The 15,887-nt window shown below is 45.7% G+C and overlaps 1 protein-coding gene across 1 annotated transcript in view; it reads left to right on the top strand.

The window, feature by feature from the left end:
• The window catches only part of LOC124595802 (alpha-tocopherol transfer protein-like), a 127,297-nt gene that overhangs the window by 92,878 nt on the left and 18,532 nt on the right, over positions 1-15,887 (top strand). The window contains exons 3-5 of the mRNA XM_047134693.1: positions 2,357-2,510; positions 9,425-9,618; positions 15,116-15,226. Of these exons, the coding sequence (XP_046990649.1) occupies positions 2,357-2,510; positions 9,425-9,618; positions 15,116-15,226 (459 nt within the window). The remainder of the gene's footprint in view (positions 1-2,356; positions 2,511-9,424; positions 9,619-15,115; positions 15,227-15,887) is intronic.

Here is a 15,887-nt window from a genome sequence, read left to right as displayed (position 1 = left end):
TACGACCATCATTGGCACCAAGGCAGAAGCGACTCTCATCGCTGAAGACGACACGTCTCCATTCGTCCCTCCATTCACGCCTGTCGCGACACCACTGGAGGCGGGCTGCACGATGTTGGGGCGTGAGCGGAAGACGGCCTAACGGTGTGCGGGACCGTAGCCCAGCTTCATGGAGACGGTTGCCAATGGTCCTCGCCGATACCCCAGGAGCAACAGTGTCCCTAATTTGCTGGGAAGTGGCGGTGCGGTCCCCTACGGCACTGCGTAGGATCCTACGGTCTTGGCGTGCATCCGTGCGTCGCTGCTGTCCGGTCCCAGGTCGACGGGCACGTGCACCTTCCGCCGACCACTGGCGACAACATCGATGTACTGTGGAGACCTCACGCCCCACGTGTTGAGCAATTCGGCGGTACGTCCACCCGGCCTCCCGCATGCCCACTATACGCCCTCGCTCAAAGTCCGTCAACTGCACATACGGTTCACGTCCACGCTGTCGCGGCATGCTACCAGTGTTAAAGACTGCGATGGAGCTCTGTATGCCACGGCAAACTGGCTGACACTGACGGCGGCGGTGCACAAATGCTGCGCAGCTAGCGCCATTCGACGGCCAACACCGCGGTTCCTGGTGTGTCCGCTGTGCCGTGCGTGTGATCATTGCTTGTACAGCCCTCTCACAGTGTCCGGAGCAAGTATGGTGGGTCTGACACACCGGTGTCAATGTGTTCTTTTTTCCATTTCCAGGAGTGTATTATATTTAAGGCGAGGACGGCCAGTGATCTCTTCAGTGCGGATTCACACCGGGCTCGAACTCTTCTGGGAATCGCAATATTATACTTACTTTGCACTTAGGCGCGCCTGGCTATCCTCTCAATTCGGTGCCACAAGCGGCCGCTTGTGTTGCTTGGGCCATAAACGGGCCCAGCTCTATCTTTCATTCACCTCAATAGCAGCTTACACCCCTCCGCTAATGCGCGGATGGTACGAGGGGCCTTCAGTAAGTAATACAAAACTTTTTTTCCTGACCGAGCGTGGTGGCAGTGCTTAGCACACTGGACTCGCCTTCGGGAGGACGATGGTTCAATCCCGCGTCCGGCCGTCCTGATTTAGGTTTTCCGTGATTTCCCTAAATCGCTCCAGGCAAATGCCGGGATGGTTCCTTTGAAAGGGCACGGCCGACTTCCTACCCCGTCCTTCCCTAATCCGATGAGAGTGATGACCTAGCTGTTTGGTCTCTTCCCCCCAAACAACCCAACCCAACTCTTTTTTCCTGAATGGAATTCGTTTTATTCAGGATTCCAATACACTACATTACTCTCCTTTTTTTCTTCTACGAGACCCTAGTGTCATCATAATCTCCGTTCACTATGACTGCCTTACGCCACCTTAGTGAGAGGGACTGTATGCCCGCGTGGTACCACTCTGCTGGTCGACATCGACTCCAACGTCTTTTTGCATCGATAACCTCCCCATCGTCCACGTACTGCTTCCCTCGAAACAATGCCGCATATATGGTCCACCGTTTGTTTCTCATGGGCTTCAGTTAGGCGGCGAGAAATAAAAAAAAAAAATGGTTCAAATGGCACTATGGGACTTAACATCTGAGGTCATCACTCCCCTAGAACTTAGAACCAATTAAACCTAACTAACCTAAGGACATCACACACACATCCATGCCCGAAGCAGGATTCGAGCCTGCGACCGTAGCAGTCGCGCGGTTCCGGACTGAAGCGCCTAGAACCGCTCGGCCACCACGGCCGGCCGAGAAATCCAGCGGCCACACATATTTGAGTAGCGCAGCTGACGGACGAGTGTGTCAGCAGTACCAACACAGAAGTCCATTTGTGCACGGAGGTGTTTGATTGTGATCCGTCGGTCACTTCGAATGAATGTGTCTGCACTTTCGACCATTGCAGGAGTTACAGCTATGTGCGGTCGGCCAGCACGTGGGAGATTGGACAGGTTTGTGCACCCTTATGCGAAGATAACAGGCGCCTCACCCAACGAGTCACCGTGCTTTTGTTCACTTAGTGGCCTCCATAGACATTCTGCAAGCACCTACGAATATCTGCGATGCTCTGGTTTTCAGCCGAAAGAAACTCAATGACAGATCTCTGCTTGGAACGCACCTCAGTTACAGACGCCATTTTGAGGTATACCGCCGCCACCTGTCGGAATTCATGGAACTAACGGGGCTGAAGCAGGAATGTTTCACGGTGTCCCAAAACAAATTCCGCAGTTGTTTCAGCCGAAACTGGCCGAGAAAGAAGTGTGTTGCGTCACTTACTGAACGCCCCCTCAAACAAACCGTTGTCGTGCGACGTAGCTCGGCCGTTCACGGTCTCCTTGTCTGTTGCAGATGCGCAGCTTCTACGAGTTCAAGCTGAAGCACGACCGGCTCGTGCAGCAGGTGATGCCCCACAGCGTGGAGCGGCCGCTCAAGCTGCAGATCATCACCATCCTGCCCAACAGGGACCAACACGGCCGCCGCATTCTGCTCATCCACGCAGGCCGTGAGTATAGCGAATACGGTTATTTACGATACGGCGCAGTCGACGGCCTTGCCTCAGTCAACGCACCACTTTCCATCAAATCAACGAAGTTAAGCAACGTCGGACGTGGCCGGTATTTGGGTGGGTGACCGCCAGGGTGCTCTTCCCGTTGTTGGCCAACTTTCCTTTGCCGTTACGGCAGTGAGGAGCAGCGACGGTGGCAATACGTTCCTCAAAATCTGACTTCGCTCCAGTGTCCTGGGTTAAATTCCAAACCTCTGTAGTGTCTCGTGAGGTCATGGCATGTGACACTGCTCCACCCTTCGGCCTCTGTTGTTGGAGGCACCAGGTTTGAGCCTTTCCTTTCTCTCAACACCATCAGGCAATACAAACGTGAAACTATCTCCCCCCCCCCCCCCCCCTCCCTCCTGTTCCCGAGACACACACAAAACTCCCACACTCCGCAAAAGAAAGGTTCGTTCTGGGCTAAGGAACGGCTGAAGAGACTCATCGAGGTCTTCGAGCCAACCATGTCGCGAGACACTATTTTTGCCGTCACTGACTCGTGGATATACTGTACATTGAAGAGCCAAAGAAACTGGTATAGGCATACGTATTCAAATACAGAGATATGTAAGTAGGCAGAAAAAGACGCTGCAGTCGGAAGCGGCTGTGTCTGGGGCAGTTGTTAGATTGGTTACTGCTGCTACAGTGGCAGGTTATCGACAGTTAAGTGAGTTTGAATGTGGTGCTATAGTCGGCGCACGAGCGATCGGACACAGCATCTACGAGGTAGCGATGAAGTGAGGATTTTACGGTACGACCATTTCACGAGTGTACCGGGAATATCAGGAATCCGGTAAAACATCAAATCTCCGACATCGCTGCGGCCGGGAAAACAGCCTGCAAGAACGGGACCAATGACGGCTCAAGAGAATCGTTCAGCGTGACAGAAGTGCAACCCTTCCGCAAACTGCTGCAGATTTCAATGCTGGGCCATCAGCAAGTGTCAGCGTGCGAACCGTTCAACGAAACATCATCGATATGAACTTTCGGAGCCGAAGCCCCACTCGTGTACCCTTGACGACTGCACGACACAAAATTTTACGCCTCTCCTGGGCCCATCAACGCCAACATTGGACTGTTGATGACTAGAAACATGTTGCCTGGTCGGACGAGTCGCGTTTCGAATTTTATCGAGCGGATGAACGTGTATGGGTGTGGACACAAACTCATGAATCCATCGACCATGCATGTCAACAGGGCATGTTAAAGCTGGTGGAGGCTCTGTAATGTTGTGGGGCGTGTGCAGTTGGACTGATATGGGGCATCTGATATGTCTAGATATGACTCTGACAGGACGCGTACCTAATCATCCTGTTTGATCACCTGCATCCATTCATGTCCATTATGCATTCCGACGGACGTGGGCAATTCCAGCAGGGTAATGCGTCACCCCACACGTTCAGAATTGCTACAGAGTGGCTCCAGGAACACTCTTCTGGGTTTAAACACTTCCGCTGGCCACCAAAATCCTCACACATGAACATAATTGAGCACATATCGGATGCCTTGCAAAGTGCTGTTCAGAAGAGATCTGTACCCTCTCGTACTCTTACGGATGTATGGACAGCCCTGCACGATTCATGGTGTCAATCCCCTGCAGCACTAATCCAGACATTGGTCGAGTCCATGCCACGTCGTATAGCGTCACTTCTGCGTGCTCGCGGGGGTCCTACACGATATTAGGCAGGTGTACCAGTTTCTTTGGCTCTTCAGTGTAGTTACAGATGGCTAAACTGTATGTATAGTTACTCCGCATACGAAAACAATGTTTGCAAATACACATTGCAACACGATTAAAAGATTTCTTTATCGCAAACCACGAAGTGTTGCTTCAAAAGGCAACTAAATATGGAACACGTGACATTCGTGCCTTCTGGAAGCTTCAAGGCATGTGCTGCTTGCATCCAAACAAAATTATCGACATGTCAGCCAGGTCATCCGACCGTGGAACAAAGCCAGCCAGGTTGCTAGTTCGTTATAAAGGGAGTAACGGATAAAAGTGCAGATGTTTTTACATTTGGTACATTAATATGTACTCACATCAATGTGTTGGTTGCTTTTAGTCTGTGTCGAACAGTCTTACCTCAACCACACCACGAAGTTTACAAACTGATGTTTTCTGCACAGCCATAAGTGCACCACCTTGTGGACTACACCTTTCAGTGTAGACTAACCGTTTTGCATCCACGTGTTCACACTTTAACACCTGATCTGCTGCATGGGGGAAATCGACCATTAACAGTTTGCTCTTGCCACATGTACTTAGAGGTACTAAACAACCTGAAAACATTTGACTTATAATATCAATAATTAATAGTTTGCAGCTGACGTAAATACTGATGTAATGTTATTCGGTACACCATTGTCAGTCACCAATAGTAATATCTGCATCTACACCAATTACGCCCTGTATATTAAAGTTTCCAAAATTGTGGTTTGGAGATTCAATATCTGGGATTCACTTCTCTGTCAGTCTTAGGATTGTTTGCTGTAATTTGCAGTGCAATAGTTTTGTGAAAAGTAGTAAGTTGCATCATGGTCCATAGTCCAAGTTAAACTGTAGGTGCCCTATAGCTATCTGAGTAAATCATTTGGAAGGTCTGAGGAAGATAATAGCATATTGCCCCGAATAGGACCATCCCTAATAAATGACTGCGATGTTAAAACCAACCTTAGTATTGTGAATGGTTTTAATTATTGCATGTTTACAGATAAGAGCTGTAATCACCCACAACTGAGTGGCTATAACATCAAACATGCCAATATAGTGAAGTCTTGCGCGTGGAAACCATGTGATCGTATGGCATATGGGTCAAAGGCAAGAAATGTATATGCAAAGAGCCCAAAATTCGAGATTAGGGCACTGAAAATTTACGCCCCAGGATAGGAATCATAAGCTGAGTGCGTAAACATGACAGAGGAGTAGCAATTATCAGACATGATATTTCTTATCAATTACAGACACACATTCTGTGAAACGATGGATGACAACATACTCGCTACTCGACTAAAATTGTTGGGCCAACCATTTGCGTCTTTGAAAAAGGGACGTAATCTACCTGTGAAGTTCCTCTTATACAAGAATCTCAGAGTAACAATCAGTTTCATTCATGAAGCGTGGCTTACTGAAAATCATAGTTATTAACGCAACAAATCTAACACCTTCAGCAAAGAAAAGAATTCTGAACCACGCAGGTTTCAGTAGGATACACAGTGGGCAACTGATCTACCTAAATGTCATATTTGTGTTTCTGAGCTTATTGGGCCCTCATCTAATGTTAAACTTTCAGCATACATTTTGAGCTACTTCGGAAGGTTATCCGTCTTTACTTTCATCAGGATTATCTTTGAGAATTACTTTACTTATACCAGGCATGTATTTACAATACACATAAATCCAGAAAAAGCCTAAACTTCAACAAACTTTCATCGATTTTGCAGCGTTAGAGTGAAAACCTTTGCCGCTACGGGGATAGTAAAGCTGATGTTCAAAATGGCTCTGAGCACTATGGAACTTAACATCTGAGGTCACCAGTCCCCTAGAACTTAGAACTACTTAAACCTAACTAACCTAAGGACATCCCACACATCCATGCTCGAGGCAGGATTCGAACCTGCGACCGTAGCGGTCGCGCGGTTCCAGACTGTAGCGCCTAGAACCGCTCGCCCACACCGGCCGGCTAAAGCTGATGTTGCAGAGGAAAAGGACTGTTCATCAGTCTACGAGAAAGTATGCAGCGTTTTCACAACCGAGCTTTGCTGGTAGCGCGGGCCGGAAATGGAAGAAACAGCTCCAACAAATTGGTTCCTCCTACGCCTGTAGTTTCTTCCGCGGAGCTGCTGTAGAATCATAGAACCGTTTCGTAACGGGGCACGCTTACTTTCTTGCAGAGCTGCACAGCACGAGTGTACGTATAGGAAGCGGCATTCCCGTCACTCCGGTCTCTCTTTCCTCCAACATGACCGCGTTAACATAAACTCGAACAATTCTAAATTTAAATAGTCAGACTCGGTGCCATTCACTCCCTGGTACGCTAACACAATTCCAGTTAACTGTCACAGCCTCGGTTAGCTTGTGAGACTTTAAAAATATGGGCCGATAGGCTATATTTTTGTTTCAAAATAGAGGTTTTAAGAGCTGGCGCTTCTTCGGTGGGACACCTTGCTGGAGTTTATGCCTAGGTCACAGGCGTTATTATACATCTAAGGCTTAGTCCCCACCTGAGGGAGAGACTCAGGCATTACGGAGACAGGAATCTAAATTCCGCCAAATTTCCCCGACCGTAAAAGACCTATTTCCATAGATCTGTCTCTCTAATTGGAACTAAACGCTAGGCAAAAAATTTTAGTTAAAACTACGGCCCAGTGCTGTTACCAGTTCGCCGTTCAGTCATATACCATTTGATCAAAATTATCCGGCCTCCCGGCCAACAATGCCACATGATCATTCCATTTTTTTAAATCCAGACATCTGTTAAGGGACGCTAATGTGGCGAGTGTTCACCCTTGAACTCTGCTGGGGATACTATCAATGAGGTGCCTGAATGGCTGTAGAGAAATGGCAACAAAAACCGCAGAAGGTAGATGTTGAACGCTGGGGTCTGCGTTCTAACTCATCCAAAGGTGTTCCACTGTGTCCAAGTCGGGACTCCGGGGAGACCAGTACATTTCAGAAATGTTACACTCCACAAACCACAAATGATGTTTTAAGACCGGAAGCATAGTCATGCTGATACAGTTGGTATCTCCAAACTGTTCGTCTACTGTAGGCAGTACATATTACTGTAAAATGTTCTCAGTTGCTTCCTCATTCAGCATTTTGTCAAGCGAAACAAGAGGATCACACCCTAACCACGAAAAATACCCCCATACCTTAACGCCGCATCATCAGTACTTTACTGTTGGCTCTGCACACGACTGCAGGTAACATTGTCCATCCATTCACGAAACACAAGCCCTACCACAGCATTGCCACACGGTATGTATGGTTAATCACTCCAGATCACTCTTGTCCAGTCATCCATTGTCCAGTGGCGTCGCTTTTTACACCACCTCATTACTGTGTTGTCAGTATAGAAGCAGTAAACAGCAGAATGGATCCGTCAGGAGAGCTCTTGACTTCGAACGTTGCTAGTCATTGGATGCCACCAGAGTAAAAAACCCATCAAAGACATTTCAAAGCTTCTAAAGCTGCGCTTGTCGGTTGTTAAGGATGTGACAGTGAAGTTGAAAAAGCGAAGGAGCAATCAGAACTAAACGAAAACCCTGTAAACCTCATGAAGTGACGGACAGGGACCGTGAACTACTGCGGACGGTGATTGTAAAAATTCGCCTGAAATTAGCGGAAAGAATCAGCCGTGAGTTTGAGTGTTACCAGCACCCCAGCTAACTTAATGACTGTGCGTGAGGAGTTAAAAAGAACGAGCGACAATCGGCGAGCAGCTCCTTGTAAGCCACATATTTCTACCGTCAATGCTAAGCGAGCCTAAGGTTTCCCAACCCTCCTGCTTTCCACCCTCCTGTGAAGTGATCAAGCGGGAGTACAACGTTAACATGTGCGTGAATAAAATGGCATAGGGTACCTCTAAGACATCCGAGTTCGGCAACGTTCTCGCTGCCAGCCCCGCAACTTTGTTGAGCACGTTACTAATCTACCTGTCAGAAACTTCGACACCAATTTGGCCAGACTGCTGCCCTAGCGCATGAAGGTAGGCAAACCGCACCAAACGGGTGTCGAAGGGGTTGCCTAACCATCAGGCGGAATTGCAGTACAATAATTCCGCGTGCAACGATCAGTGTCAACACAGTTGCCGCTGCCAACCGACCACGTGGTGAAGAGATGCCGGGGCTGGACTTGAGTTAAGTAGTTTTAATTCGACATGGTACCACGCTACTATAGGTTTTAATTTTAATGTTGACTGTGCCTTGCTGTGGCATGTTATAGTAATTTTATGCTTCTGAAGAAGGCTAGATTAATTTAGCCGAAACCTGGTAAAGACCAGAACAAAATTTGCGCAACTGAGGCTGATTCTTCAAAATATTAGTATTCGAAATTACCTCATCCCATGCAAGATTATTTAAGGATGTAAGGAATGGTGTTCACATTCGGTGGAGAATATTGTGGTGTTTTTGTATTTCATCATTGGTTTTCAGCAGAAAGGGCGAGCTGTTAACATGTCACACTTGGAAATTTTAAAACTCTTGGTGGGAAAGGTAAAGGGAGAGTTAGTAGAACCCCTGTTGAACGCGATTCAGGAGAGACTAACGTTGGAACAATTTAAAGGAAAAATTTACACCTTGATTCCACCCCGTGCGTTGCAAGAATTAGTTTATAGGGAGTATGGTCCAGAGCAGGGGGACAATGAAAAGATTGTCGTCTTTGTCGAGAGAGTTACAGAGAGTGCGCTAGCCTTGTGCCTGCCATACTGCAAAAGAGAAATTGTATTACATATTGTTCAAGGATTACGATCAGGTGATAGACTGAGGGCAGTATTTGGTGGGACACCGCAAACGTTTGCCCAGCTGAATGAATTAGAAAGGCACATCAAGGCTATTATGAATGTAGACTCACGGAGGCCAGGGCAGGCCATTAATTATGAAAGGTTACGTGGACAGGAGAATTGGTAAGGAAATTACTTCTACGAATCAGCAGTGGGAAAAGGAAGGTAAGGTAAGGTGTTGGATTTGTGGCAAGTTGGGTTACATTAATAGGAATTGTCGGAAGAGTAAGCCGGAGACGTCCTGACAATTACAACTAGAGGTTGCTGAGTTGGCCTAGCTCAGTTGGCCGGAACTTCTTTCGTCTCTTACTTGTATGTGATTGTGCGCAGTAGACACGTGCGCTAAGTGGCTGGGTTGCAACTGCGCAGGCCGGTGGAAGCCTTCGGAGTGTTCGCTGGACGAGCTGTACAGCTGCGTGATGCTGTTCCTGGAGATCGCCGTGTCGGAGCCGCGCACGCAGATCGCCGGCGTCAACGTCATCCTGGACCTGGACGGTCTGTCCATGACGCAGGCCATGCAGTTCAGCCCCTCCTTCGCCAAGATGCTGCTCCACTGGGTGCAGGTGAGTCCACCGCCTGGTCTACTGGCTTCACACGACTGTGGAAACTCTGTGCCAACAACCACTTCTCTTTTTCCCGCACATTCGTTCCATCAGTAGTGGGTACTTTTACTCAGCTCTGTAAAATACAAACGCGTGTAGTCACACCTTAGCAAAAGAACCAGAGAAAATCGTGGTCGTATGTAAAATCACTAGGCCGGTATAAGGCTTCTATTCAGTCCCTTGTTAACCAGTCTGGTTTGGCAGTAGATGATAGCAAAACGAAAGCCGGAGTTTTGAATGTCACGTTCAAGAAATCGTTCACGCTGCAGAACCGAACAAAGATATCGTCATTTGACCATCGGACAGACTCCGGGGTATGGACGAAATAGAAATAAGCATACATGGCGTAGAGAAGCAACTTAGATTTGAAAACATATAAATCACCATGTGCGGATGGAAGCCCAGTTTTATTTTACGAAGAGTACTCTAAGGCATTGGCCCCTTACCTAGCTTGCATTTACCGTGAATCTCTCGCTCAGCACAAAGTCCCAAGCGGCTGGGAAAAAGCGCAGGTGACTCCAGTATACAGGGTGCTACAAAAAGGTACGGCCAAACTTTCAGGAAACATTCATCACACACAAAGAAAGAAAAATGGTAAGTGGACCTGTGTCCGGAAACGCTTAATTTCCATTTTAGAGCTCATTTTATTACTTCTCTTCAAATCACATTAATCATGGAATGGAAACACACAGCAACAGAATGTACCAACGTGACTTCAAACACTTTGTTACAGGAAATGTTCAAAATGTCCTCCGTTAGCGAGGATACATGCATCCACCCTCCGTCGCATGGAATCCCTGATGCGCTGATGCAGCCCTGGAGAATGGCGTATTGTATCACAGCCGTCCACAATACGAGCACGAAGAGTCTACATGTTGTACCGGGGTTGCGTAGACAAGAGCTTTCAAATGCCCCCATAAATGAAAGTCAAGAGGGTTGAGGTCAGGAGAGCGTGGAGGCCATGGAATTGGTCCGCCTCTATCAATCCATCGGTCAGTGAATCTGTTGTTGAGAAGCGTACGAACACTTCGACTGAAATGTGCAGGAGCTCCATCGTGCATGAACCAAATGTAGTGTCGTACTTGTAAAGGCACATGTTCTAGCAGCACAGGTAGAGTATCCCGTATGAAATCATGGCGGTGAATCGAGGAAGTACAGTACACACTGACGAAACTGAAATGAGTTCTAACATGGAAATTAAGCGTTTCCGGACACATGTCCACATAACATCTTTTCTTTATTTGTGTGTGAGGAATGTTTCCTGAAAGTTTGGCCGTACCTTTTTGTAACACCCTGTATAAGAAAAGTAAAAGAACTGACCCGCAAAATTGTCGACCAACATCCTTAACTTCTGTTACTGCAGAATCCTTGAACACATTCTCAGTTTGAATGCAATAAACTTTCTTGAAGCTGAGCAGTGTATGTCCATGAATCGGCATGGTTTTCTCACATGATATACTCAGAACAATTTATGAACGGCAACAGGCAGATACCATATTTCTAGATTTCCGGTAAGCATTTAACACGGTGGCCTATTGCAGGCTGTTGAAGAAGGTGCAAGCACATGGAATAAGTCCACAGATATGTGATTGGCTCGAAGACTTCTTAAGTAATAGCACACAGTATGTTGTCCTCGACGGCGAGTGTTCATCAGACACAAGGGTATCGACAGGAGTGCCCCAGAAGTGTGATAGGATCACTGCTGTTCTCTATACGATTTGTCGAACGGGATAGGCAGCAGTCTGTGGTTGTCTGCTGATGATGCCGTGGTGTACGGTAAGGTGTTGAATTTGAGTGACTGTAGGAAGATAGAAGGCGACTTAGACAAAATTTCCAGTTGGTGTGATGAATGGCAGCTAGGCCTAAATGTGGAAAACTGTAAGTTAATGCGGATGAGTAGGAAGAACAAATCTGTATTGTTCGGATACATTATTACTAGTGTCTACCTTGACACAGTCAAGTCGTTTAAATACCTGGGCGTAACGTTGCAAAGCGGTATGAGGTGGAATGAGCATGTGAAAACTGTGGTGGGGAAGGCAAATGGCCGACTTTGGGTTATTTGGAGAATTTTAGGAAAGAGTGGTTCACCTGTAAAGGAGACCGCATATAGGACGCTGGTGCGACTTACTCTTGAGTACTGCCCGAGTGTTTGGGATCCTTATCAGGTCGGATCGAAGGAAGGCATCCAAGCAATTCAGAGGCAGGCTGCTAGATTTGTTCCCGGTAGGTTCGAACATAACGTAAGTGTTAAGGAGATGCTTCCTGGTCTCAAATGGGAATCCCCAGAGGGAAGGCGGCGTTCTTTTTGGGAAACACTGTGAAGAAAATTTAGTGGACCGGCATTTGAAGCTGAGTGCCGAACGAGTCTGCCCCTCCGACATACATCACGCGTAGTGACCACGAACAAAAGATACAAGAAATTAGGGTGTGTACGGAGGCGTACAGACGGTCGTTTTTCCGTCGCTCTATTTGCAAGTAGAACAGGAGTGTAAATGACAAGTAGTGGGATAGGGTACCCTCCGCCACGCACCTTATGGTTGCTGGCGGAGCCTCTATGTACGAGGGTTGACTCAAAAGTAATGCCTCCATCTTCGTAACTCTTCAACAGTTTGCAGCATTGGTATGTGGCAGGTACTGGCTTGTCCCGTACCCTCTTCTCTACAGCTCCAGTTGGCGGGAAGCCTTAGCATTGAACGATTGTGTTTTTTGCAGTGTAAAGTATGGAACCCTGTGCAAACGGTCGGTCAATGCGATTTAAGCAACGTGCAGTCTATGAATTCTTGACAGCAGAAAGTGTCACCCCAAAGGAGATTTATCCGAGAATGAAAGCAGTTCATGGTGATTGTGTTGATGTGAGTACTATGCGTCGTTGGGCGAGCAAGTTTAAAGATGTTGAGGCGGAAACATCCGACCTGCGTGACAAACAGAGTTGGACGTCCTGTGACAGCAACCACCGAGTTTCACAAGCAAAATGTTGACAGACCGATTCAAGACGATCGTCGAATCACCCAGAGAGAAATTGCAAGCACATATGCATTTCACAAGAACGTGTGGATCACATTTTTGTTTTGCTTAGCTATCGGAAGATCTGTGCATGATGGGTACCCCGGATGCTGACTCCTGAAATGAAAGTGCACAGACTTGAAATTTGCCGGGAACTCCTCTCGCGTTAAGAGAATGAAGGTGACGCCTTTCTCCATTCAGTCATGGGACAACATAATGCTTCTGATGAAGACTTTGAGAGAACTGAGAGACTGCGGTTGCGGAAACAGTGTCGACTTCTTCCGTGACGGCTTCAGAAAACTTGTTCATCGTTGGCAGAAATGCATCCAATTGGCTGGCGATTATATGGAAACGTGAATATTGGTAATTGAAGATCACGTTCTAAGAATTACTTCTGCGGTTGATTTATTAAAATATTCCCATCCAAACCCTATTAACGAAGGTGGAGGCATTACTTTTCATTCAACCCTTGTAAATGTAGATGTACTGACTATGCCTTTTGACGCATGAATGAGTGCTTAAAACAAGTGGGACGTAAGTGATACGGTAAGAATTGTATGATGCACGGTAAGGGGATGGAGAAAAATTGTTTGTATTGCTTTTATAATGATTAGGGGAAGATAATGAGTTCATTGACTTTCTGAGAAATGTAAGTAATTTTAATAAAAAACGGTTTTCATTGCAACTTATACCTTTATTAACAACGCGTTTTGCCTTTGTGGGACATCTTCAGATTATCTAAAATTTTCCGTGTACGCCGTATTAAAAAATCATAAAACTGGTCTGTGCTAGAGTGAAGTTCTGCGTCTAGCGCAGAGCCGTTTTATGATTTTTAGTGTGTGGTTAAAGGAAAAACTGAGGGTAATCTGAAGATGCACCATAAATGCGGAACGCGTTGTTAATGAAAGACTAAGTGGCAATTTTAATGTCTACATTCGGTTGCTGTAGCAGACGACATAATGGAGTGGAGGACATTTTACGAAATGTAAAATTGTGTTAACTGAGCAGCCAGGACCTCGGATCTCGTAAACAGACCAGCCCTGCGTTAATGTGTGGCTATCTGAGTACTATTTTTGGCAAAGGCGAGTCTTTAAGGTACTCTCATCATCTCACTTTGCTACAAATGGGACGACGTGATGCACTTCCCATTGCAATGGTCACAAACCGTTGTGATTGGAGCGTGTATCGAAATACACAATCTAGGGCGAACAAATAAGCGTTCTCGCTTGTGGTAGTTCTGTTCTATGGAGTACGTAAACTTAGTCCCTGAAACATGTTGTGAATGGGTAAATATTATTGTTTCTCTCGTATCCCTGATGGCTGGCGTCTTCCTCACTATCCATGATGTTTTCAATTATAAACATTGCCCATATCACAAGACTAGATTCATGTTGCAGTGGTTTAACGAACGTAAGAAATTCCTTTCGTCAACTTCATTGAAAATACTTGCTGCGTTACCCAGCGCCTGCCCAGTGTTAACAAACAACTACTGAAGTCTTCGATAATCGCTAACCTTTATGTGGAAAACTTATAGAATCTACCCCTGGCCTCGTAATAAGAATTTAAAGGTCTATGACACGGGGAAGCTCAGCTATTCTCTGCTAAGACTGATGCAGTATGCCGTTAGGCGAGTCACTGTTTTGATTAATCACTATCTTCTACACCGCACGGGTAGACTCGTCTCCTACGTGCTACGGTTGTGCTATAAATAAACATAAAAATGGTAATCAGTTCGTTGTGTTCCCCGTTTTCATTCTGAACAGTTAATAATTTCTTGTTAACATAAGTGTTTCCTGTTTGGTAAGAGCGAAATTAACTTTTTTTTTTTTTTCGTTGGAGTAACCAGTATTAACAGACGGCTTTATCTTGGTCACAGAGGACGACTTTGACTGTCTAATGCATGTTTTCATGCATTGGCTCGAATGTTTTAGGCTTTCCTTTTTCCCCTCTTTAATTTGATCTTTAATTTGATCTTAGGTTTTCAGTTAGATATTATCTTGAACTGAATCTTAAATACCAAAATTTTCGGCATTTGTTTTTAGATTACTGAAGACAAAAACTATAGGTTTAGAAACTTTCCTATACCTGATGTAATGAAAGTATAAGGGCTTTGCTAAATTCTTTCCATACTTCGATTGTTTTGACTTTGCCAAGGCGCAGCAGTAAAAGATTGCCAAGAAACCCTTAAATACATGTAATCACTTTGCGATTAAGCAAGGGGATACCTTTCGATCGGCACAAATTTCCATACTTTCTATAGTGCTTTAAATGTAGCGTTTCTGCTAGGTAACCAAATCTGATGATAAGCAGTGGCTTTTTTCCAGACTGGATTTAATATTCAAAGGGGAATTGTACCGGCTTAGGTTAAAAAGTGAAAACTTTGTAGACATTATGCTAGTTTACAGCGCCAAACTGTACTGGCTACTTTTTAAAGAAATATGTGGTTTTGTTTCAGGACTGTATACCTATCCGACTGAAAGCCATCCACGTTGTTAACCAGCCCTACATCTTCAACATGGTCTTCGCCATCTTCAAGCCATTCATCAAGGAGAAACTGAGGCACAGGGTAAATTTGTCACTCATAACAAGATGATTGTAGCCAGTAGCAGTTAACGGATGAATATCTAATTACTATTTTTGTTTGAAAAATGCAGGCGAATACGACTTCCTGCTCCTGTAATTTTCCTTAGAAATGGACTACACTTTCTCAGAAACACACTAGAAAATTTCCTCCATTTGCCCACCCTACCATCATATCGCTAATTTCACATGCTCGTCCCGTTCCATACACTTTCGCAACATTACCCTTAAAATTTAAGCGATATTATGTGTTAAAAAGTTTTAATTGGATGCTACCGAGTCTTTAGTTATAGGTATTTAATTGCATTTCTTCAAATTTAAATTAAAGCGCCATTCAACTCACATATTGGCAACACTAAGTTATTGTGCATTTCTTTACACCCTTCGGCGAGGTTACTTTCCGTAGTCAACGAAGTCTGTAAGTGCTACTTAAAATAAGAAAAACGTTTTATGTAGATTGAGAGCATTAGCGATTCTCCTACCCGTCTTTAGGGGAAACTCAGTGTTTCATTTGCTGTCTACTGTGTTTTAATTCTTCGAACCATTCACAACTCTGAGACGATGTTTATTGTTGCCTCCCTGGCTCATCCGGTTGTTTAGAATAGAACTGAACGTCTTTCTGAAATCAAAGAACGTTTCTACCCATT

The sequence above is a fragment of the Schistocerca americana genome, chromosome 2, assembly GCF_021461395.2.
Source record: "Schistocerca americana isolate TAMUIC-IGC-003095 chromosome 2, iqSchAmer2.1, whole genome shotgun sequence".
Classification (NCBI taxonomy): Eukaryota; Metazoa; Arthropoda; class Insecta; order Orthoptera; family Acrididae; genus Schistocerca; species Schistocerca americana.
Note: the sequence above shows the minus strand (reverse complement) of the source record. Positions and strands in the feature narration are given on the sequence as shown.